At 39.1% G+C, this 22,711-nt stretch overlaps 1 protein-coding gene across 5 annotated transcripts in view; it reads right to left on the reverse strand.

Moving 5' to 3' along the window:
• The window catches only part of MCTP1 (multiple C2 domains, transmembrane 1), a 599,307-nt gene that overhangs the window by 233,689 nt on the left and 342,907 nt on the right, over positions 1-22,711 (reverse strand). For all 5 annotated transcript variants that reach the window (XM_011944270.1, XM_011944271.1, XM_011944268.1 and 2 more), the window contains 3 exons: positions 17,611-17,690; positions 9,213-9,324; positions 738-776 (listed from right to left, as the gene is read on the reverse strand). In XM_011944270.1, coding sequence (XP_011799660.1) covers positions 738-776; positions 9,213-9,324; positions 17,611-17,690 — 231 coding nt within the window. The remainder of the gene's footprint in view (positions 1-737; positions 777-9,212; positions 9,325-17,610; positions 17,691-22,711) is intronic.

The following is a 22,711-nucleotide window of genomic DNA, read 5'->3' on the forward strand; positions in this document are numbered from 1 at the left end:
TCTAAAAAAATTAGTCACTATTAAAAAGGAATACTGACTCTAAGTGGAAATTTGAGGAGACAAGATTTTTACAAGTAAAATCTTTTTTATTTATTTCAAGGTATATTCATGTAAAAGTTGTTTCATCTTGATATCTGTGTCCAAGAGTGGCAGCACCACTGAACAAATTAAATGCTTAGTTTATATTTTGCATATCTTACAAGTTGCAAAAGAGCTGGGGCTTAGTAAGTTACAGGAAACATAAACTCCTCTCACTTTATTTCTTAAAGTGAGAAGAGACAATGGGGAAAAATGGTTCTTATTGTATACTGTAAAGATGTAATGATACAGGAATTTATGAGTTTGGAAAGCCTCATACTTAATTTTCTGTGACCCCCCAAAATAAAATAAATTGTGCAAATCTTTCTTCTGTCTGGAGTTGTCCCTCCCCTAGCCTCATCATTTTATTCCTGGCGCGAAGCAATTTTCTAGACCCTGTTGCATATATAGTTGAGACCAGATGCTGAGAATGATGTTGAGAAGTGACCAGAAAATAGTGAAAGAATGATTTGAAGCTATTGATCAGTGTGATTTCTATTTAAAAAAAATCACATGGTTTGCTTAAATTTATGGGGAAAAGTAACAATCGAATAGTATGAAATCTGGTAGCATACTTTGAAGAGATGAGAGAGATCTGGGAAAGCAGATGATAATTCTTCTCAACAAGAAAAGCTGAAAGATCACAAGCTAAGAATTACCTTACTTGATCTTTTCCAACTCTTCCTCATTAGCATTGTCTGTAAATAAAATAAAGCATTTTCATTATCTTTTCACTCAAGTACAGAAGAGGGCAGCCAGTTGTTTTTTAGCGGAAACATTAGCCCTTGAAACAGCAAACAGTGCCTGCAGCAATTGTACAACACAAAACTTGTTTTCCACGCACACACGACTAGAGAAACAACTTTAACATTCCAGCAGTCTTTCTGGTGAGAGTTCATTTGATTTATTCCTTTGTTAAAAAAAAAAAAAAGGGACCAGTACTGGGATGGATGCCTTTACTGACTGAAAAAAACACATGGAGTCTCATAATTTCCAATGGCTCCTTTTGGTGGTGGAGGTTGAGGATGTACACGACGTGATCAGGTATATAATAACTTTTCTCTTCAAACACATTCAAAATCTTTTGCTTTGGTGGCATTGTAGAATTGTCTCTGCTTCCAGTTCATCTTTAACTACATCAGGGTCTACAGAAGCTTTCAATTGAAAACAAATGCTGCATACTGTGATGGCTACTAGTGCATTTTACTGCCAAATGTTTAGTGAGGCCTGGTGCGGTGGCTCACGCCTGTAATCCCAGCACTGTGGGAGGCCAAGGCGGGCGGATCACGAGGTCAGGAGATCCAGACCACCCTGGCTAAGACAGTGAAACTCCGTCTCTACTAAATACAAAAAAAATTAGCGGGGTGTGGTAGCGGGTGCCTGTAGTCCCAGCTACTCGGGAGGCTGAGGCAGAATGGCGTGAACCTGGGAGGTGGAGCTTGCAGTGAGCCGAGATCGCGCCACTGCACTCCAGCCTGGGCGACACAGCAAGACTCAGTCTCAAAAAAAAAAAAAAAAGAAAGAAATGTTTAGTGAAAGCATATCCTTTAAACTAGTTAGTTTGTGTCATACTAAGAAATATGTATGGCCAAAAGTTTTAATTAAGGTTCTAGAGCTTTGTAATGCATCCCCAAGATCACTAATCTCTTGAATAAACTAAATCATAAAAGCTAATGATTTTTTTTGTTTCCTCTCTTCACTTTAAAAAATTTCTCAATGAACACTGAAGTATTAACCTTCCTGATTAACCTCTTTCCCCTCTTTTTGCTTTACTATTATCTTTAAGGCAGATGAAGTGGAGAATAGGAAATATTCAGGACAAGGAATATAGTGCTTAAAGTGCTTGTGCCATATTTGTATATCAAGGAAATGCAACTTTAAGAACTGTATCTCTTTCAGGAGGATTCACCATAAAAAAGAACCATGTCAGAAACTTCTCATGGATTAGAATAACACAAAAATGGAAAGATTTTAATATAAGATGAGGGCAACCTTTAACCTAAACCACAAGAATGAATGTGTACATTCTAGGGTAAAAACTAAGACTAGCATAACATTTTCAAAGATAATTATACATTCCTCTTTTCTGTAGGGAGTGGTCGTATAGGGCATATTTTCTCTACATACAGTCTTCGTTAAATGTTGACCAAAACATAAAATAATAATAGATTTCCTAAGGTTACAATGATTCCTCATCACCCCTCCTTTTTTTTTTTTTTTAAGTCAGGAAACTGCAAAGCACTGTTATCAAATACTATTATAGAAATAATTTATATTTTCAAAGTACTAAATGTCCAATTCATTTTGAAGCAACAAATCCCAGCATTGGGTTATAGAGGTGGCCATCTAGGGAGACATGTAATAAATCTTTATTTTTGATGTTAAATGATTTATTATCATCAGTATCATCATCATCATCATCATCACCACCACCACCACTTCCTCCATCATCACCAAAAGGCAGCTGGAAACCAAATACTTAAGTGGTACGTTATATTTACAAAAACTGCCCCATAAGAGTTGGATAATAAATGCTCAACTTTCTCACCAAGCAGAGTTTCAATGGACAAAGAATGGTATCTCCTAGAGACAATATTTTGAGTCAAATCAATCAAGAACAATGAAGATATATAAAAAGTACAATCTACTAATTCATGGTCATTTATCATCATTATCTAGCATCTGAGAATTTTATCATATAAAATTCCATTATATAAGAAATGTTATGCTATGTAAAAGGGCCATAGAACATTAGAAAGAGTGAAATCTCATGGCAACACTAGTCAATATTACAAGGATTCCACAAAGTCACATCCCCTGACTCACAAGCACCACATAAAATTAACCTTCTATAGTAAAACAAAATCTAGGGCCAGTATTTGTCCTGTCTCTCAGAATCAGCTTTATAAGCAGGCTGCAAGGTTTTCTTTTTCAGATTGAGAAACTGATACGATAAAAAGTCAGTGATTACCCTAAGTATAAATAGGAAAGATTTAGCAGTTATGAGAACCCATCCATTATTTTCCTAATTCAGTATCTAAAGTTCTATTACTATACCCAGTGACTCTCAAAATGACCCTACATTTTATAACATTTCTGCCTCTTGAGCCAAATCTACCAGCAAAGCAATGGGTTTAAGTATCTCACTTCTAAGTTCCTTTTTCTTTTAGGTAGTTGGGTTAAGGTCAGTTCAATAAAACAGTAGAAAAGTTAAAAAGAAAATTAATTTAATAGATAAACTATTAATAATGTTTTCTTTGCTATCTGTGAGACATGTTAGAGAAGGAAGATTGGGGATTGTTAAAAATAGAAGATGAAGCAAATTATAGAAAAATAAGATTTATTTTTTGCTGTATGATCTTAACTTCAGCTGAGAAACATATGAATTAATTTTTGAAAGGATTATTACCTGATACGATTATAGTACAATTCAAATTCTTCATTAGCAGCTCAACTTCCTTGAAGCCAGTAAAAGGAATGAAGTAGCATAAAAATATGGCTTGTGATAGAGCTGCAGAAGTAACTGTTTTTAAAAGACTCCACAATCTCAATCCATTTTTAAATTTTTATCTTTTGTTGAAGTGACTTTTTAGGCAACTATATAACTACTGTACATATGAAAAATCACAGAATAATTAGATACAATAGTAACATACATCTTATAAAGCATACATATATTCAACTTTTTGTAGGTAGATATTTCTTCAAATGTTGGCTGTGTAATAATTCTGAAGAATATCAAACTAATCCAAGATAAAGAAGTCTTTTTTTTTTTTTCACTCATCAAAGGCCAACTAAGGTCATTCATATGTTTCTTTGAATTTTCTATTTTTTAGCCTTAGGCAAGCAATTTGTAGGTCTAGGTTATTTAAGAGAGTGTGTAACACAAATTAACTCACTTTTATTTCACAAATTCTCCAATGAAGAAAGCTGTGGATTGAACTCTGCTAGAAAAAGAGCCAGAAAGAACTCAAACACACTATCAGACAAATTGCCATATATAGGACACACATATATGCACTACACACTTTTACAGGTTCAAAAATAGGACATGCAATCAAAACAGAAATGACAATTGTGCCATGCAACTCATCAGCATGCCCCCCAAGGAGGTTTTGGTTTCTTGTACACACAATGCTGGAGACTTAAAATGTATATACATATGTATCTGTTCACATCTGGGAATTTTTTTAAAAGACTCAATCATGACCTCAATGTAGAAGATTTTGATATAGCACCTATGAAATACAAATTGCTGCAATTAGACATTGAATATTTTAGAGGCTTTAGTAGATTCAGTAGGCTGATAGGATTTTCAACTCGTTCTTCACTTTTATGATTTCTAGAGCTGGCAATCCACACAAGGAGAAATCATCCCAACTGCATAATTCATGGAACGTATTGTTACTATTAACAGTGCATAAAAAACTCACAAGATGACTGTTTTAGAAATCTTACCACTTTGTAATGCTAAGGACTCTGTACTTCCAGTTATCCATTTCTTCCTACCTTAGCATAGCATTTTATTAACATTAATGTTCTATTTCCTATTTGATTGTTCGGATTTATCTGTAAAAGGCTCTTGAAACACATCTCTTTCATTCTCCATTTTTAATACATATAAAATATTTAGCAAAGTTTTATCAGTACAGGCATACGAATAAACATGTGGTTTTTGAACTAACATCTTCAGTGCTAAAAGCCTGAAATAAATTATTTCTGAGCTAGTAATCAAAGAGAACAGGACTCTTGTAATTTTACTCTGTGAGGGTCAATGCAAAATTTGCCTTTATTCCTTTCTTACATAATTCTCATTTTCTGGGGATTGTGAAGCATACAGTAACTGATTTCTGGTTTGTTGCATTTTTAGCTTAAATTTCTCTAAATAAAATTTGTTTCTGAATAATTTGTGAAAGTTCAGCATGCCATTTTTACAGCTGCAGTATGTTATATCTTTTAGCTATCTAAAAATTTAACTAGAAGATACATTGGATCTTTGAGTTTTAACCAAGAAACTTCAAATGTAGCCCAGAAAAATTATTAAGCGGATATTTGACATGTTACAGAATGAAGAAAATACAGTGATGGATTTATAATTTATTGTCAATCATTAGAATTCTGTGGGAAGAGCAATAAGGCTTGATTTCAAGCATATTATCATTAATATACTAATTTTAAGAACTTACAAAAGAAAATTAAATCATTATTTAATCATGAGTTGATATTGTTTGTGACAACCCCAGGGATTTGAATATTGAGGTAAGAAAAAAACATATACTCTCACTTGGTCTTTTGAAGTCATCATAAGGAAGACTTTATGTATTATATATATATAATTCCCCTTGTATGAGTGATAGGATGTAGGATGGAGGCAAGGTGAACTATACATAGGCATATTTTAGGTACACAGGTAGCACTGAAGAAAGCCTGGACTTGAGAGAAGGTGAACCATGAAGGAATTTGTATGGCTGGGACAGAAGTTACAGTGAGGGAACATACATTGCTTGTTGGAGACACTTAAAATTTCTCACCAGAAGTTTCAATTTAATTAGAGAAATAGCCACAAGTCACTGAAAACTTAGAAGAAGAAGGAGGGAGTTATAAAGCCTAGTATAATGCTTAGTAGATGATCAATAAGTATTTTGTTTTATACAGATGCCTACAAATGGTTCTTATTTAGAGTTTCAAAACCTAATAACCAGTGTTGCTAAATATAAGAATCAGTTTTAGAGAGCTTAATAAAATAGTTATAGAACTGCAATGTGGGACAAACACAAAAGAAAAGCCAATTTATATGTATTTTGGGGCATTTTCATAACGTAGAGCATATATTTAGAAACCAGGTTCAAATTTAGGACATTCCAATAGCCAGGATACTGAATCCCAGTAGCATCTCCAATGGGGGAATCTTTCTCCCCTCCCTCCTTTCTTCCCTCTCCTCTGGCCCTGCTTGCTTCTATACAACCAAGTCCATGCCTCAGCTATTGATTGTACCCATGAGGATGAGCCAGGATAACCACACTGGTTACCCTTCTCTCTGCCTCCTCAGGGGTGACTGAGGTCATGACGGAAAGTACAAGGATGTTCACCAGCCAGAGGCTGGCTCTGAACAGACTTGATCACTGTGTCTTTTCTAAGCCCTGGTTGAGCCACTTGCTTCTCTGATGAAGAAAGAAGCCATAAGAAAGTCAATAACAGGATAGAAGGAGAGAAGACACCATTTCTCTCTTAATGCAGCAGAGTGAATGCAGTGCTCTCTGGAACTTTGAAAGAAGAGGGCATGAAGTAGGGCAACGAATGCAAAAAAACTTTTTGACATGAAAAATACCTTTGGAAAGATTTCTTCCAAAAAATCTGGGGTAGTCAAATGGATTTGAGCCAAGAAAATTTGAGCATGAGGATTTCAGGAGGAACTTTCTGTGTTAAGGGTGAATGTGGCTGAAGAGATATGATGAAGAGAAAGGAAAAGGAGGAAAAGAAGATGAAGAAAACCTTATTTGTGATGTATAACTACTTTCATGTAATCCACCTATTTTCTTCTTTATTTGTGTTTGATAACTTACTGATGATCAGCTCCCAGGCACTGTAATATTTTTAAATACTTTTTACATTTAAAAAATAAATTTGAGCAACCATGGAGATTGACGGATTTTTGAAGGATTGTTGAAGAAAAAATAATGTTGGAAACTACTTTGCCTGTGCTGACATATATTTCTGTGTAATTTAGAACAACTCAGCAGCTTCATCGTAAGGTCTCCTGATACTAACTTGCTCCCTCAAACCCTCAGTTTGATGTTAGAGTGTTTAATAAACATCCCTTTAATGTAAAAATTCAGTTGACTATACATTATCACATCACCCAAATCACCACAATCGCTGCTATATCATTCCAATCTCCAGGAATATTGCAAGTTTAGATGGTCTGGTAATACACAGGATCTCAGACACTTAGGTATCTTGATTTATGAAGTGCTGTCCTTCATTAAAATAACAAAGAACCCCAGCACAAGAATATTCTATCATCAAGTCTTGTTGATTTTTACCTCCTATAGGTAAACCTGCCAATTTCCCTCCATCTCTACCTCTGACAGTTCTAATCCAAAGTTCCATCATCTTTCATCTGGATTTTCGCCATGGCCTCCTAACTGGTCTCCAGGTATCCATTCTTACCCCTTCAATATGTTTTCTACAATGCAGCCACAGAGATATTTTCAAAAGGCAAATACGATTCCACTGCTTTCAATTCACAGATCTTTCAATGGCTCCCCACAGTTTTTTGGGGAAAGACCCAAACCTTAACATGGTCAATGAGTTCTACACAGTCTGGGCATCGTCCTTCCACCCCAGTGTCGTTATGCACTCTGATCACCCACACTGTCTTTGCTTCCACCTTCTCTAAACTCCAGTGGTTTTTCAATTCTTGAAATGCAACATGGTTCCTCTTGTCACATGGCCTTTGTGTGTGTTGTCTCCTCTGCTTTAAATACCACCTCTCTTTCTTGTTTTTGCTTTATTAAGGCTTGTTTTACACTTCATATTTCAGGTCTTATTTGACTTCCTTAGAGAATCCTTAACCCCTGGCTAGTAAAAATTTTCCTGTATTTGCTCTTTCAGCAGTCATACCTCTTTTTCACAGCATTTAAAACAGTTGTTCCTATCAGTGACTAATTGATTCCTGGGTTCTCCACTGAGTCTAAGTTCTATTGTATCCTAAGTGTCCAGCACAGGAACTGGCTTAAAGTAGGTTCTTGGTGAATACTAGAATCATTGAATCATTTGAATAAAACACAAAATGAACATTTACAATTGATTCCTATGTATGGATTAGCCAGCTAGGTTATACTTCTTGGCTTGTGCTGGGTGAAATAATATCATCTGAAGTAGTGACTTTTAAGATGATGGGCTTTCATTTCTAAATACTTTTTGTAAAAATTGTTTCTCACCCACCCCTCTGCACAAGGGTGCATGTGCATACATACATACATAATTTTACCAAGCTAAGTTCTCACACTAGGTATTACTATCTGGTAATTCTTATTTAAAAAGAGAAATTTCTTCCTCAGTGAATGAAGTATAGATACTTAACCCGATTTAGCAAATATTATATATAAATATATGTGTCATCATTACCTTTCTAAAAAGGATGGAGAGAAATAATTCTTGAAAGGGTGAATTTTTCAGTGAGTTTAAAGTATTTCCAAATTTGAAGTTGTAATTCACAATATTTACCTACAGTCTAGTGGAAAATGCCAACAATACCTTTCCAGCAGACAATCTATAACCAACTTTAATCATGCATTATTTCAGGACAGCAATACATACATTCCTGAAATAGAGTATTTTGACTTGCCTAAAAAAATTATGTCTACTGCTGAAATGTGTTATAGTCAGAGCTACTTAGAGTAGTTCCCAGGCACATGAAAGCACATTGAGTCTAATAAATTATCTCTGGCAAATTGTGGCAGAAAGTACACTAGCAAGCATACTGATGTGGGTCAAGCCTGATATTTTTTAATGTCACTTCAACTGTGGGGGAGTAATTGGCTCTTCTGTGTCCCTTGTCAGTTTCTCATAGCAGCATGGTGTGCAAGGACGTACAGACAGCTAGTGCTGAAAAATGGGTAATATCAATATGGAAGCCCATCAAGAAGATGAAAAGTACTCACTTATCATTCAGTAAACGAATACCAGAAAGCAGAAACTCTGTTATAATTTCACCTCATTTTCTCTGTTGTGGTACACCTGACAATGCAGTCAAAACAGCAGGGTCTGGATACCTTAACATGGAATTCCAAGTATTCAATTCACTAATAAATGTATTCCCCAAATGAATACTAATATTTGCCTGTCATATAGCATGTCTGAAATTGAGAAATAAAATTAAAATAAAAATTCAAATCTGTTTCTTATTTACAACAAGAGGTTCTGATCTGGAGGGTGGAACAGGAAATTAGAGTTGAAAAGATACAATAAGCATGAATGAGCAATACCTAGGTACTCACAGAAATAAAGAACAGGGCATGTTTTCATAGGCAGCTTCTCTTCGTTACTACCTCTGGGTCCAAAGAAAGGCTCACAACATTCGAACAAAAGAGAGCAAGAAAGAGCTCCTACTAGGCTGTGGGGGAACTTACCACATCCCTGGACTCTCCTTCTTTAGGGGTAAGGATGACTGAGAGCAAAATGATTCCAAGATCATGGTCAGGATAATGAGGATCTTTCAGAGTAAGGGTCACATCTGTGGGCCTGTGATAGAAAATATTTAGATTTTGAACAGTCATTAAATGAATAAGCCAAATATATTTTCAATAATATTTTATTCTTTTAAGATAAAAAGCAATTTTGTCTTCCTTTACTTTCTTGGGACAATTTTTGTTATTAAAATATTATCAGTGTATTAAGTTATCCAATAAACTGTGAGTAGATCTGAATTCACCAGATGAATTTCTGCTTTCTAAACCCATGAAAGTTCCAGAAAGTGGTTGAAAAGGCCAAGAAACTACAACCCTATGAAGAAGCCCATCAGTCTCCTTTCTATGCTCTCTAAACCCACAGAGAGTAGCACCATACATATACACAAGCACCATACATATACATATACACACATACACGTGAATATATATATACACATATATACATGCACATGTAGATACACACATGTGAATATATATACATATATATACATACACACATATACACTAAATACACATATGGGGTTACAGTCTGATTTAGTTCATTTTCATGTAATGATTACATACAAAAATTAATAGAAAAACTTCATTATATTTTTTAATAATTACATGATAAAGATATATGAACATTTACAACTGTCTTATGATGTATTATTCTTTCAGAGATACCTCAATGTATTACATAGTATAATAACATAAACATTTATATGACTACAATTATTATCACTTTTTCTATACCCAGAGACTACTGATTTACATTTAGAATAAAACAGCATACACAAATATGTTATTTTAAAAAGTAGTAATTAGATGTTTATGTGGTTTTGAGGAGAGGGAATTGCTAGTGAAATACATAAAATATGTTATGTGGCAAAATACACACCACATGCTCATGTATAAATAATCTCTTTTAATTTTTGAAATTATTCCAAATTGTCACCATTTAAAATTATTTTTCACCAATGATTTATCTTTAATAGGAAACAAGATAAATTTACACTTTGGGATTAAGTCTAGTCACTTGCATATCCTTATGCAGAGATCTAAGAGAAAGTACCTGTGACGTTTACAGAAGACCAGCACAATCTATTCTAGATTGAGCTCAGTTTTCATGATAATAGACTCCATGCAACACTACTTAGGGCACTTTCTACAGTGGCAGGGAGGTGTGAGCCTGTGCTAGGCTATGGGCTGGAATGAAGGACTTAAAGAAAAAGTATAGGAAAGGCTGCTCTTTTGTCCAGTCTGAGGCAACAATGACTATTGGAAAACCAATCAGCCATTGTGCTAAAACTAAGTTGACTGTAATGCGTAAGGGAGTTCTACACTTTACATTTCTCTAGTCATCTACATTTACAGAAATAGAAAGTAGTGATCTGGCTCATTACTCTGCTTTCCTGTTTTCCACCATCCCTGCTGCACGATGTAACATGATGATCCAAAACAGCCATGAATTCCTTCTCCTTAAAATCATCAAAGATTCCATCCTGGCTAACATGGTGAAACTCCATCTCTACTAAAAAATACAAAAAAAAAACAAAAAAAAAAAACTAGCCGGGCGAGGTGGCGGGCGCCTGTAGTCCCAGCTTCTCCCGAGGCTGAGGCAGGAGAATGGCCTAAACCCGGGAGGCGGAGCTTGCAGAGAGCTGAGATCCGGCCACTGCACTCCAGCCTGGGCTACAGAGTGAGACTCTGTCTCAAAAAAAAAATGCAATAAGTTAGCCGGGCGTGGCGGTGGGCGCCTGTAGTCCCAGCTACTTGGGAGGCTGAGGCAGGAGAATGGCGTGAACCCGGGAGGTGGAGCTTGCAGTGAGCGGAGATCACGCCACTGCTCTCCAGCCTGAGCGACTGAGCCAGACTCCATCTCAAAAAAAAAAAATTAGTCGGGCGTGGTGGCGGGCGCCTGTAGTCCCAGCTACTTGGGAGGCTGAGGCAGGAGAATGGCGTGAACCCGGAAGGCCGAGCTTGCAGTGAGCAGAGATCACACCACTGCACTCCAGCCTGGGCGACTGAGCCAGACTCCATCTCAAAAAAACAAAAAAACCATCAAAGAAGGTTTCACAGCTTCCTTTGCAGCCTATTTCAGCATGCATGATCTTTTCTAATGGTATTTTTTTATTCTATAGTACAAATCAATTCTTAGCTCCTATGTTGAAATTCACTTTGAAAAATATAAGCCCATTATTAGGTGTAAGGGATGATTAATATTAGTAACAATAGCAACTTTGCAACTAGGGAAGCAATGATATGTAACTGAGCAAATACAAATAACCTGCCTCCACCTTAGGAGCACTCCTTGGTAATCTGGCAATGGCAAAATCAGATTCTACCATGGCTCAAGTGACAAGAGAGTTGCTGTTTCTGAAGCAAAGTGCACACACTGTATTTTATATATAGTAGTCCGATTCTTAATAATTATGACAAACATGCATTTTTTTATGCCCCATTAAAACCATATGGGCAACATGAAAGGAAGGAATGTGTCTTTTATCTCTCGATTCCTGGTGCTTTGCACAGTACTGGGTGTCAGGCCTCCGAGCCAAAGCTAAGCCATCATATCCCCTGTGACCTGCATGTACACACCCAGATGGCTCCTTCCTGCCTTAACTGATGACATTCCACCACAAAAGAAGTGAAAATGGCCTGTTCCTGCCTTAACTGATGACATTACCTTGTGAAATTCCTTTTCCTGGCTCATCCTGGCTCAAAAGCTCCCCCACTGAGCACCTTGTGACTCCCCCACTCCTGCCTGCCAGAGAACCACCCCCTTTGACTGTAATTTTCCTTTACCTACCCAAATCCTGTAAAACAGCCCCACCCCCTATCTCCCTTGGCTGACTCTCTTTTCGGACTCAGCCCGCCATCACCCAGGTGATTGAAAAGCTTTATTGCTCACACAAAGCCTGTTTGGTGGTCTCTTTACATGGACGCACATGACATTTTAGTGCCGTGACTCGGATCGGGGGACCTCCCTTGGGAGATCAATACCCTGTCCTCCTGCTCTTTGCTCAGTGAGAAAGATTCACCTACAATCTTGGGTCCTCAGACCCACCAGCCCAAGGAACATCTCACCAATTTTAAATTCCCTAAGGGGCCGCTTTTTATTCTCTTCTCCAGCCTCTCTTACTATCCCTCAACCTCTTTCTCCTTTCAATCTTGGCACCACACTTCAATCTCTCCCTTCTCTTAATTTCAGTTCCTTTCCTTTTCCGGTAGAGACAAAGGCGATGCCTTTTACCCATGGACCCAAAACTCCGGCGCCGGTCACGGACTCGGGAAGACAGTCTTCCCTTGGTGTTTAATCACGCGGGGACGTCTGCCTGATTATTCACTCATGTTTCAGAGGTGTCTGACCACGAAGGGATGCCTGCCTTGGTCCTTCACCCTTAGCGGCAAGTACTGCTTTTCTGGCGGGGGTGGAGTGGGGGTCAGGGGGCGGAGGGGGGGGTAGGGTCAAGAACCACCGACCCCTTCTCTCCCTGTCTCTACCCCCTCTCTGCTTTTCTAGGGGGCAAGAACCTCCTGACCCCTTCTCTGCTTTTCTGGGGGGTAAGAACCCCCAACCCCTTATCTCCATGTCTCTACCCCTTTCCCACTTTTCTGGGGGGCAAGAAACTCCCGATCCCTTATCTCTGTGCCCTGACCCCTTATCTCTGCATCCTGACCCCTTTCCCGCTTTTCTGGACGGCAAGAACCCCCCAACCCCTTCTCTCCATGTCTCTACTCTCTCTTTTCTCTGGGCTTGCCTCCTTCACTATGGGCAACCTTCCACCCTCCATTCCTCCTTCTTCTCCCTTGGTCTGTGTTCTTAAGAACTTAAAACTTCTTCAACTCACACCTGACCTAAAACCTAAATGCCTTATTTTCTTCTACAATGCCGCTTGACCCCAATACAAACTCGACAGTAGTTCCAAATAGCCAGAAAATGGCACTTCCGATTTTTCCATCCTACAAGATCTAAATAATTCTTGTCATAAAATAGGCAAACGGTCTGAGGTGCCTGACATCCAGGCATTCTTTTACACATCGGTCCCTCCCTAGTCTCTGTTCCCAAAGCAACTCGTCCCAAATCTTCCTTCTTTCCCTCTCGCCTGTCCCCTCAGTCTCAACCCCAAGCGTAGCTGAGGTTTTCTAATCTTCCTTTTCTACAGACCCATCTGACCTCTCCCCTCCTCACCAGGCTGAACTAGGTCCCAGTTTTTCCTCAGCGTCCGCTCCCCTACCCTATAATCCTTTTATCACCCCCCCTCCTCACACCCGGTCTGTCTTACAGTTTTGTTCTGTGACTAGCCCTCCCGCACCTGCCCAGCAATTTCCTCTTAAAAAGGTGGCTGGAGTTAAAGACATAGTCAAGGTTAACGCTCCTTTTTCTTTATCCAACCTCTCCCAAATCAGTTAGCGTTTAGGCTCTTTTTCATCAAATATGAAAAACCCAGCACAGTTCATGACTCGTTTGGCAGCAACCCTGAGACGCTTTACAGCCCTAGACCCTAAAAGGTCAAAAGGCCGTCTTCTTCTCCATACACATTTTATTACCTAATCGACCCCCAACATTAAATAAAACCCCCAAAAGTAAATTCTGGCCCTCAAACCCCACCACAGGATTTAATTAACCTCGCCTTCAAGCTGTACAATAATAAAGTAGAGGCAGCCAAGTAGCAATGTATTTCTGAGTTGCAATTCCTTGCCTCCACTATGAGAGAAACCCCAGCCACATCTCCAGTGCACAAGAACTTCCAAATGTCTGAACCGCAGCAGCCAGGCATTCCTCCAGGACCGCCTCCCCCAGAAACTTGCTTCAAGTGCTGGAAATCTGGAAACTAGGCCAAGGAATGTCCGCAGCCCAGGATTCCTCCTAAGCCGTGTACCATCTGTGTGGGACCCCAGTGAAAAATGGGACTGTTCAACTCACCTGGCAGCCACTTCCAGAGCTCCTGGAACTTTGACCCAAGGCTCTGACTGACTCCTTTCTAGATCTTCTTGGCTTAGTAACTGAAGACTGACGCTGCCCGATTGCCTCAGAAGCCCCCTGGACCATCACGGACACCGAGCTTCAGGTAACTCTCACAGTGGTGGGTAAGTCCGTACCCTTCTTAATCAGAATGGAGGCTACCAACTCCACATTATCTTCTTTTCAAAGGCCTGTTTCCCTTGCCTCCATAACTGTTGGGGGTATTGACGGTCAGGCTTCTAAACCTCTTAAAACTCCCCTACTCTGGTGCCAACTTAGACAACATTATTTTATGCAATGTTTTTTAGTTATCCCCACCTGCCCAGCTCCCTTATTAGGATGAGACATTTTAACTAAATTATCTGCTTCCCTGACTGTTCCTGGACTATAGCCACACCTCACTGCCACCCTTTTCCCCAGTTCAAAGCCTCCTTCACATCCTCCCTTTGTATCTCCCCACCTTAAACCACAAGTATAGGACACCTGTACTCCCTCCTTGGTGACCAATCATGCACCCCTTACATCCCATTAAAACCTAATCACTCTTACCCCACTTAACGTCAGTATCCCATCCTGAAGCACGCTTTAAAAGGATTAAAGCCCATTATCCCTCACCTGTTACAGCATGGCCTTTTAAAGCCTATAAACTCTCTTTACAATTCCCCAATTTTACCTGTCCTAAAACCAGACAAGGCTTACAGGTTATTTCAAGATCTGTGCCTTATCAACCAAATTGTCCTGCCTATCCACCCCATGGTGCCAAAGCCATATACTCTCCTGTCCTCAATACCTCCCTCCACAACCCATTATTCTGTTCTGGATCTCAAACATACTTTCCTTACTATTCCTTTGCGTTCTTCATCCCAGCCTCTCTTCACTTTCACTTTGACTGACCCTGACACCCATCAGGTGCAGCAAATTACCTGGGCTGTACTGCCGCAAGGCTTCACGGACAGCCCCCATTACTTTAGTCAAGCCCAAATTTCTTCCTCATCTGTTACCTGTCTCAGCACAATTCTCATAAAAACACACGTGCTTTCCCTGCTGATTGTGTCTGGCTAATCTCCTAAACTCCAATCCCTTCTACAAAACAACAACTCCTTTCCTTCCTAGGCATGGTTAGTGTGGTCAGAATTCTTACACAAGAGCCGGGACCACGTCCTGTACCCTTTCTGTCCGAACAACTTGACCTTACTGTTTTAGCCGAGCCCTCATGTCTGCTTGCAGCAGCTGCCACTGCTTTAATACTGTTTGAGGCCCTACAAATCACAAACTATGCTCAACTTACTCTCTACAGTTCTCATAACTTCCAAAATCTATTTTCTTTCCCCCACCATCGCTCAAGACAACACTTATGCTGATAAGGTAGCTAAAAAGCAGCCATCAAGAGGCATCAGATATCATCACTCAGGACAATGCTTACGTTATGTTAGCTAAAAAATGAGCTAGCATTCCAACTTCTATCCCTCACAGCAGTTTTCCTCCTTCACATTGGTCACTCCCACCTACTCCCCCGCTGAAACTTCCACCTATCAATCTCTTCCCACACAAGGCAAATGGTTCTTAGACCAAGGAAAATATCTTCTTCCAGCCTCACAGGCCCATTCTATTCTGTCGTCATTTCATAACCTCTTCCATTGAGGTTACAAGCCGCTAGCCTGTCTCTTAGAACCTCTCATTTCCTTTCCATCCTAGAAATCTATCCTCAAGGAAATCTCAGTGTTCCATCTGCTATTCTACTACTCCTGAGGAATTTCTCAGGCCCCCTCCCTTCCCTACACATCAAATGCAGGGATTTGCCCCCTCCCAGGATGGGCAAATTGACTTTACTCACATGCCTCGAGTCAGGAAACTAAAATACTTCTTGGTCTAGGTGGACACTTTCACTAGGTAGGTAGTGGCCTTTCCTACAGGGTCTGAGAAGGCCACCACAGTCATTTCTTCACTTCTGTCAGACATAATTCCTCGGTTTGGCCTTCCCACCTCTATACAGTCTGATAGCAGACCGGCCTTTATTAGTCAAATCACCCAAGCAGTTTCTCAGGCTCTTTGTATTCAGTGAAACCTTTATGTCCTTTACCGTCCTCAGTGTTTAGGAAAGGTAGAACGGACTAATGGTCTTTTAAAAACACACCTCACCAAGCTCAGTCACCAACTTAAAAAGGACTAGACAATACTTTTACCCCTTTCCCTTCTCAGAATTCAAGCCTATCCTCGGAATGCTACAGGATACAGCCCATTTGAGCTCCTGTGTGGACACTCCTTTTTATTAGGTCCCAGTCTCATTCCAGACACCAGACCAACTTGGACTGCACCCCAAAAACTTAGAGTCTAAAAACTCAGCAACCAAGCAAGTAATTACGCTGACCCCCCTTAGGCTCTCTCTAATTAGATGTCCTAGGTCCTCCTGATTCTTAGTCCTTTAATACCTGTTTTCTTCCTTCTCTTATTCAGAGCTTGTGTCTTCCGTTTAGTTTTTCAATTCATACAAAACCACATCCAGACCATCACCAATCACTGTATATGACAAATGCTCCTTCTGACAATCCCACAATATTGCCTCTTACCACAAAATCTTCCTTCAGCTTAATCTCTCCCACTCTAGGTTTTCACGCTGCCCCTAATCCCACTTGAAGCAGCTCTAAGAAACATTGCCCATTATCTCTCCATACCACCCCCCAAAAATTTTCGCCACCCCAACACTTCAACACCATTTTGTTTTATTTTTCTTATTAATATAAGAAGACAGGAATGTCAGGCCTCTGAGTCAAAGTTAAGCCATCATATCCCCTGTGACCTGCACATACACACCCAGATGGCCTTATAAACCCAGATGGCATGTACACACCCAGATGTTCCTGCCTTAACTGATAACATTACCTTGTGAAATTCCTTTTCCTGGCTCATCCTGGCTCAAAAGCTCCCCAGCTGAGCACCTTGTGACCCCCCACCCCTGCCTCCCAGAGAACCACCCCCTTTGACTGTAATTTTCCTTTACATATCCAAATCCTGTAAAACAGCCCCACTCCTATCTCCCTTGGCTGACTCTCTTTTCAGACTCAGCCCGCCTGCACCCAGGTGATTAAAAAGCTTTATAGCTCACACAAAGTCTGTTTGGTGGTCTCTTCACACAGATGCTCATGACACTGGGAAACACAGCAGGTAGGCATCCAAGAAGTTTTTGGTTGAAAAGTTGTTGAATGAGGCAGTTAGGGAAGATGCCATTATTTCCACTGAGTAAGTGAGGAAGATGGATTTGAGAAAGGCTGACTAGCATGAAAGCTCACCACTGTAAATGACAGAACTAGACCCCAGATCAGCTGACATTTTCTGTTACACAAGTCCACTGTATAACAAGGGGTGGTGATATTACAACAGTTCAAAAGTTACCTGTTTAACTCCAATTGTGTCAGATCCAGAAAGGCTGAGCCCATAAAGTCATCTTGTAGTCCAAAATCATAGTCAAATACCTGAGAAGCCAAAGAGAAAAAGCCTTGTTATAAATATCTCCAATACAAGCTTTATGTGATAATGTCTTGGTCATAAAATGTTGGTTGTCTGTGTCACCAAAAGCATACTAATATTTATTTTTTAAAATAATTGTTTTTGTACTTTGGAATATTAGAGTCTCACAAAATACATAAAGAAAATTACATTTTATTTTTTACTTAATATTACTGATTGATTATATCAAATAGAACTTTAAGGTAGATGTAACAATCAAATAAAATATAGTAAATCTTCAAAAATGTGGGAAGAAGTATATAATTCAACAAGTATGTCTTTCATATTGGGCTGTGGTTGATGAGAATATGATTCCAATATCTTCATATTTTTAGGCCATTAAAGATACATTTTGTGATATAGGACAATGCCACTTTAAACATACAAATAAGTAAAAAGATACTACGATGAATGTACTTGATAAAGTTTTACTAAGGTTAAGTTAAAATAAAGTTTTATTGTCACAAACAATTACTGGGGGATAATATGAATATGACTAACAACAACAAAACTAAAATGAAAGGAAAAGAAAGAGATAATGCACTTCTTCCTTTTGTCAATACTCTCTATTCAGTATTTTCTCTGTGTCTTGTGTGGTTCTTATTCACTCTGTGGTAAGACAGACAGACAATGTCTCTGACCTCTTGGATTCTACATGGAGGGTCTGAGATGGCCTATAAACACCTAAATACAGTTCAGTTATAAGTGCCATGGAGCAAATAAATGTCTAAGAGGTGTGTGGGGAGCTGCTATTTTAGATGAGGAGACCAGGAACTCCTCTCTGAGGAAGGATATTTGTGTAGACACCCAAATAATGGGAAGGAGTATGCTATGCTAGTATGAGCAAGAGCCCTTCAGCTGAAGGAAATGGCAAGCCCAGGAGAGGGACTGACGTGTTTCACACATCAGTTGTGATCAGCAAGAAACGAGTGGGGTTGAAGTAAATGGGGAGAGACAGAGAATGGAAGGATGCTGGAGGGATAGTTCAGAGCTAGACAAGTTAGGACCATTTCCAAAGGATGCTAAGTGAATGGGAACTGGCTAACTTCCATCCATCTATTAATTTTGTCACTTGTTCATTCCCTCAGCCAATACTAAGTACTTATTATGTGCCAGGCAATATGCTAGCAACTGAGTAAACAGTGGTAAGCATAACTGCCATTCTCAATGCTTACAGTTTAGTGAGGGAGACAGACATTAAACAAGGAAGTGCATGGGTGATACACAGTTACAAATTCTGATAAGTGCTTTAAGGAAAATAAGAGACAATGAAAAGAAAGTGAAGAAGTAAGTAAGGAAGATCAGGGAAACCCTTCACAATGAAAAAAAAAAAAAATGCTACCAGATGAAATGTAGAGCTGTCACTTCCTGACCTTTTCAGACAGAAAACATTTGTATTGAACACTGGAGTAATTGAGCATAACCAGATAAATCTGTTCTTGAATGGATGACCCAGGCCTTTGGCTGCTCCAGAATGTGAGAATCCATGAAGCTGAATCGATAGCCCCGCACTTCTATGCTCAATTCTTGGCACAACAGTTAGAAAGCTCAAAGCAGAGCAGCCCTGAATCAGTTGCTGGGTTTTTGTTGCTGTTGTTGTTGTTGTTGTTTCTTCCGTATTACAGGTGTACTTCAATTTAAGAAAACTTAATATGTAAAAAATTGATAATTAAATAAAAAGATAAATACTTTGCATTACAAAAGGATTCTTAGATTTGAAGAGTCACATGGGGATTTATTTAAGTAATAAGCTCCCCTAATGCCTTTTAAATTATTCAATTTGCAGTCATTTGATTTACATACAACCTTTCAAGAGTGCATTTATTGTAGAAAGCTCAGCACTCCTACAATAAATATTCTCCTTGATCAATTACACTTCTGAGCATTAGTCATCTGCTCAGTGGCATAGCACATGCATGTATTGCACATCTTAGGCAACTGACATCTCTGTATTTGCAAGTGGCTGCAGCAGTGTATTTTACAACATACAATTTACACCAAAACATTGGAGAAATTTCTCTTGTGGAATCTTATCTAATCATATCACCCTTAGGCTTAAAGTCTTGGGAGAGAAAATAGGTGGCATATAATCAGTGAGATCATCTGAGGTTCACCCACACATATGAGGTGGAGAGCTGTGAATCCAGTGAATTTATTAGTGCAGACAGCCCAACTGGGCGATTCAACATTCAACGTCTTTTCACTCTCATAGTGAGAGTCTTTCCTATTATCCGACTGCTAGATGTGTACTTTAGCTCTCAATTCCTATTAATCTGCAAAGGCATAAACATGGGAAGAAAAGGAAACACTAGAATCCATGCATTAATGAAATTATTAGCTATGCTACTTGGTTCCAAGCTCTACATACTATTTATTTGTCAGAGGGAGCATCGCTCTAGGTGAGCTTCAGAAATACAGAGCATAGGAGAGATATAAAATAGGAAAAGGTACTCCCACTGCACTAACAACAAGCACAGTTAATGCTTATTAATGTTTATTCAATATTTACTAGGCACAACCCAGTTAACAAGGTATTGTTGTTTCTATTTTTCAGATAATGAATCCAAAGCTGAAAAAGCACATGTTGTTTTCTCCCCAAATCCTAGGGTTAGTAAGACACAATATTCAAATCTTGTTGTATCAAGTGTCATAAACAGAGTGTGTTTAAATTTCACAAATATATCTTAGGCACTCACTCTAAGAGAAGCACTGAGAATTAAAACATGAATGATTTAGATGAGATTCTTTCTTTCATGGAGCCTTCACATCATTAGTTGGAAACATTAGATAGCAGGTAGAAGTTGCTTGGGACTTGGTAACATCTTCTGCATTCTCAAGTGAGTTTAGAACAATAAATATTTAATTTTAAACAACAAATTCACCTTACTGTTTACGGAAAATCCACTGGGAAGTGTACCAGTTAAAATGCTTTTGCTTTTGTTTTTAATAGAAAACTCAACTGGCTTCAATTTCTAGCTCAAATGACTGAAGAAATGTCTATAGGTAATTATGGCTTCTGGGAAGTTTTAATTTGGCAGTTCAAAATGATTCATGCATTTATTAATGCATTTATTTGAAAAATATTTGGTGAGCACCCACAATGTTCCAGGTACTGTTCTAGGCATTTGAAATACAGCAGTGATCAAAACAGTGAGTCTTTGATTTCTTGGAGCTTACATATGGGGTGGTGAGAGATAGGCAATAAAGAAATACATATGCCAAGTAATAGTGATAAGTGCTAAGGAGAAAATTATTTCAGAGTACTAGAGTGATGGGAACTACTATTTATACATGATGTTCAGAAAGGACAGTCAGAGTGGGAGGTATTTCCCCATGATGGGAAAAGTGTGTTTCATAATGAGTGAATAGGAAAGTGCATTCCGTGAAGAGGAAAGTGTCTTCCACAAGGAGGGAACAGGAAATAGAAAGGCACTGAGGTAACTGGCCAGGGGTCAGTGAGGCTGAAAGTAGTAAGCAAGAGAAGAGTACTGGAACATTAGTTCAGGCTTAGGCCATGGAGCCTACTAACATATTTTAAAGTCTGGGAGAAGGATCCAGAGAGGAGACTGAGAAGCAACAGCTACTGAGGGAGCAGGAAGACCAGGAGAGCCGTATCCTGAAAACAAACTGAAGAAAGAATGTTAAGATAGAGGAAGTAGTTAACTATACCAAAGGTAAATGATATAGCCTAATCCTATTTCTGCCTCTCCAGTTCTCATCAGAGCTTCCTCATCATTACTGCCTCAATAGCTCCCCTAAGATCCTAATGAACCCTAGTTTGGGTTCTCTGTTAGGGATATTAGTTGAGGATTTTCCCAACATATATCCCTTTTTACCTTTTCTATGAGCTCCCAATTTTTCTCTTTGAAGATCCATATGGTTCAATAGACACTGACTTCACCATTGCCTTTAAAAATAAAGGCAACCTTTGCTAGCCATTAAGCCATTTCCATATCTTTGGCCAGTAAATAGGCATGTGATATGAGCTGGCCCATCTGGAATGGATTCAGTACTTTGCTGGGAATATTGGGACAAAGCAGCTCACACTTCCCCACTAGACTTGAATAAAGAAGCATGCCACTCTGGACCTCCTGGCAGTTGTTTCCATTTAAATGTCCAGAAAAGTGGCTCCCTACCTGTGCCTCAGAATAACCTATTGAGGTGTTTTAAAAATACAGAAGCTTGGACTCTACTTCGGAGGTCCTGAATCAGAGTCTTAGCAAGTGAAACTTGTACCTCTAGATTCTTTAAACCTTTATGAATAACTCTGGTGTACAACCAGGGATGAGAATCATTGGTATGTGACATTTTTAAAGTGCCCTTATAAGCTACTGACAAATAATTTTGGACAGGACAGTAATGTGGTCCTTAACTTAAACAGAGCTTAGAGTAACATTTTCAACTTTAACTCTTAAGCTTGGATAGAAATGAATCATTAAAAAGTCAGAAAACAACAGGTGCTGGAGAGGATGTGGAGAAATAGGAACACTTTTACACTGTTGGTGGGATTGTAAACTAGTTCAACCATTGTGGAAGACAGTGTGGTGATTCCTCAAGGATCTAGAACTAGAAGAACCCTTTGACCCAGCCATCCCATTACTGGGTATATACCCAAAGGATTATAAATCATGCTGCTATAAAGACACATGCACATGTATGTTTATTGCAGCACTATTCACAATGGCAAAGACTTGGAATCAACCCAAATGTCCATCAGTGACAGACTGGATTAAGAAAATTTGGCACATATACACCATGGAATACTATGCAGCCATAAAAAAGGATGAGTTCGTGTCCTTTGTAGGGACATGGATGCAGCTGGAAACCATCATTCTCAGCAAACTATCAGAAGAACAGAAAACCAAACACTGCATGTTCTCTCTCATAGGTGGGAATTGAACAATGAGAACACTTGGACACAGTAAGGGGAACATCACACACTGGGGCCTGTTGTGGGGTGGGGGGAGGGGGGAGGGATAGCATTAGG

This window comes from Colobus angolensis, unplaced genomic scaffold, assembly GCF_000951035.1.
Source record: "Colobus angolensis palliatus isolate OR3802 unplaced genomic scaffold, Cang.pa_1.0 Scaffold23, whole genome shotgun sequence".
NCBI lineage: Eukaryota > Metazoa > Chordata > Mammalia > Primates > Cercopithecidae > Colobus > Colobus angolensis.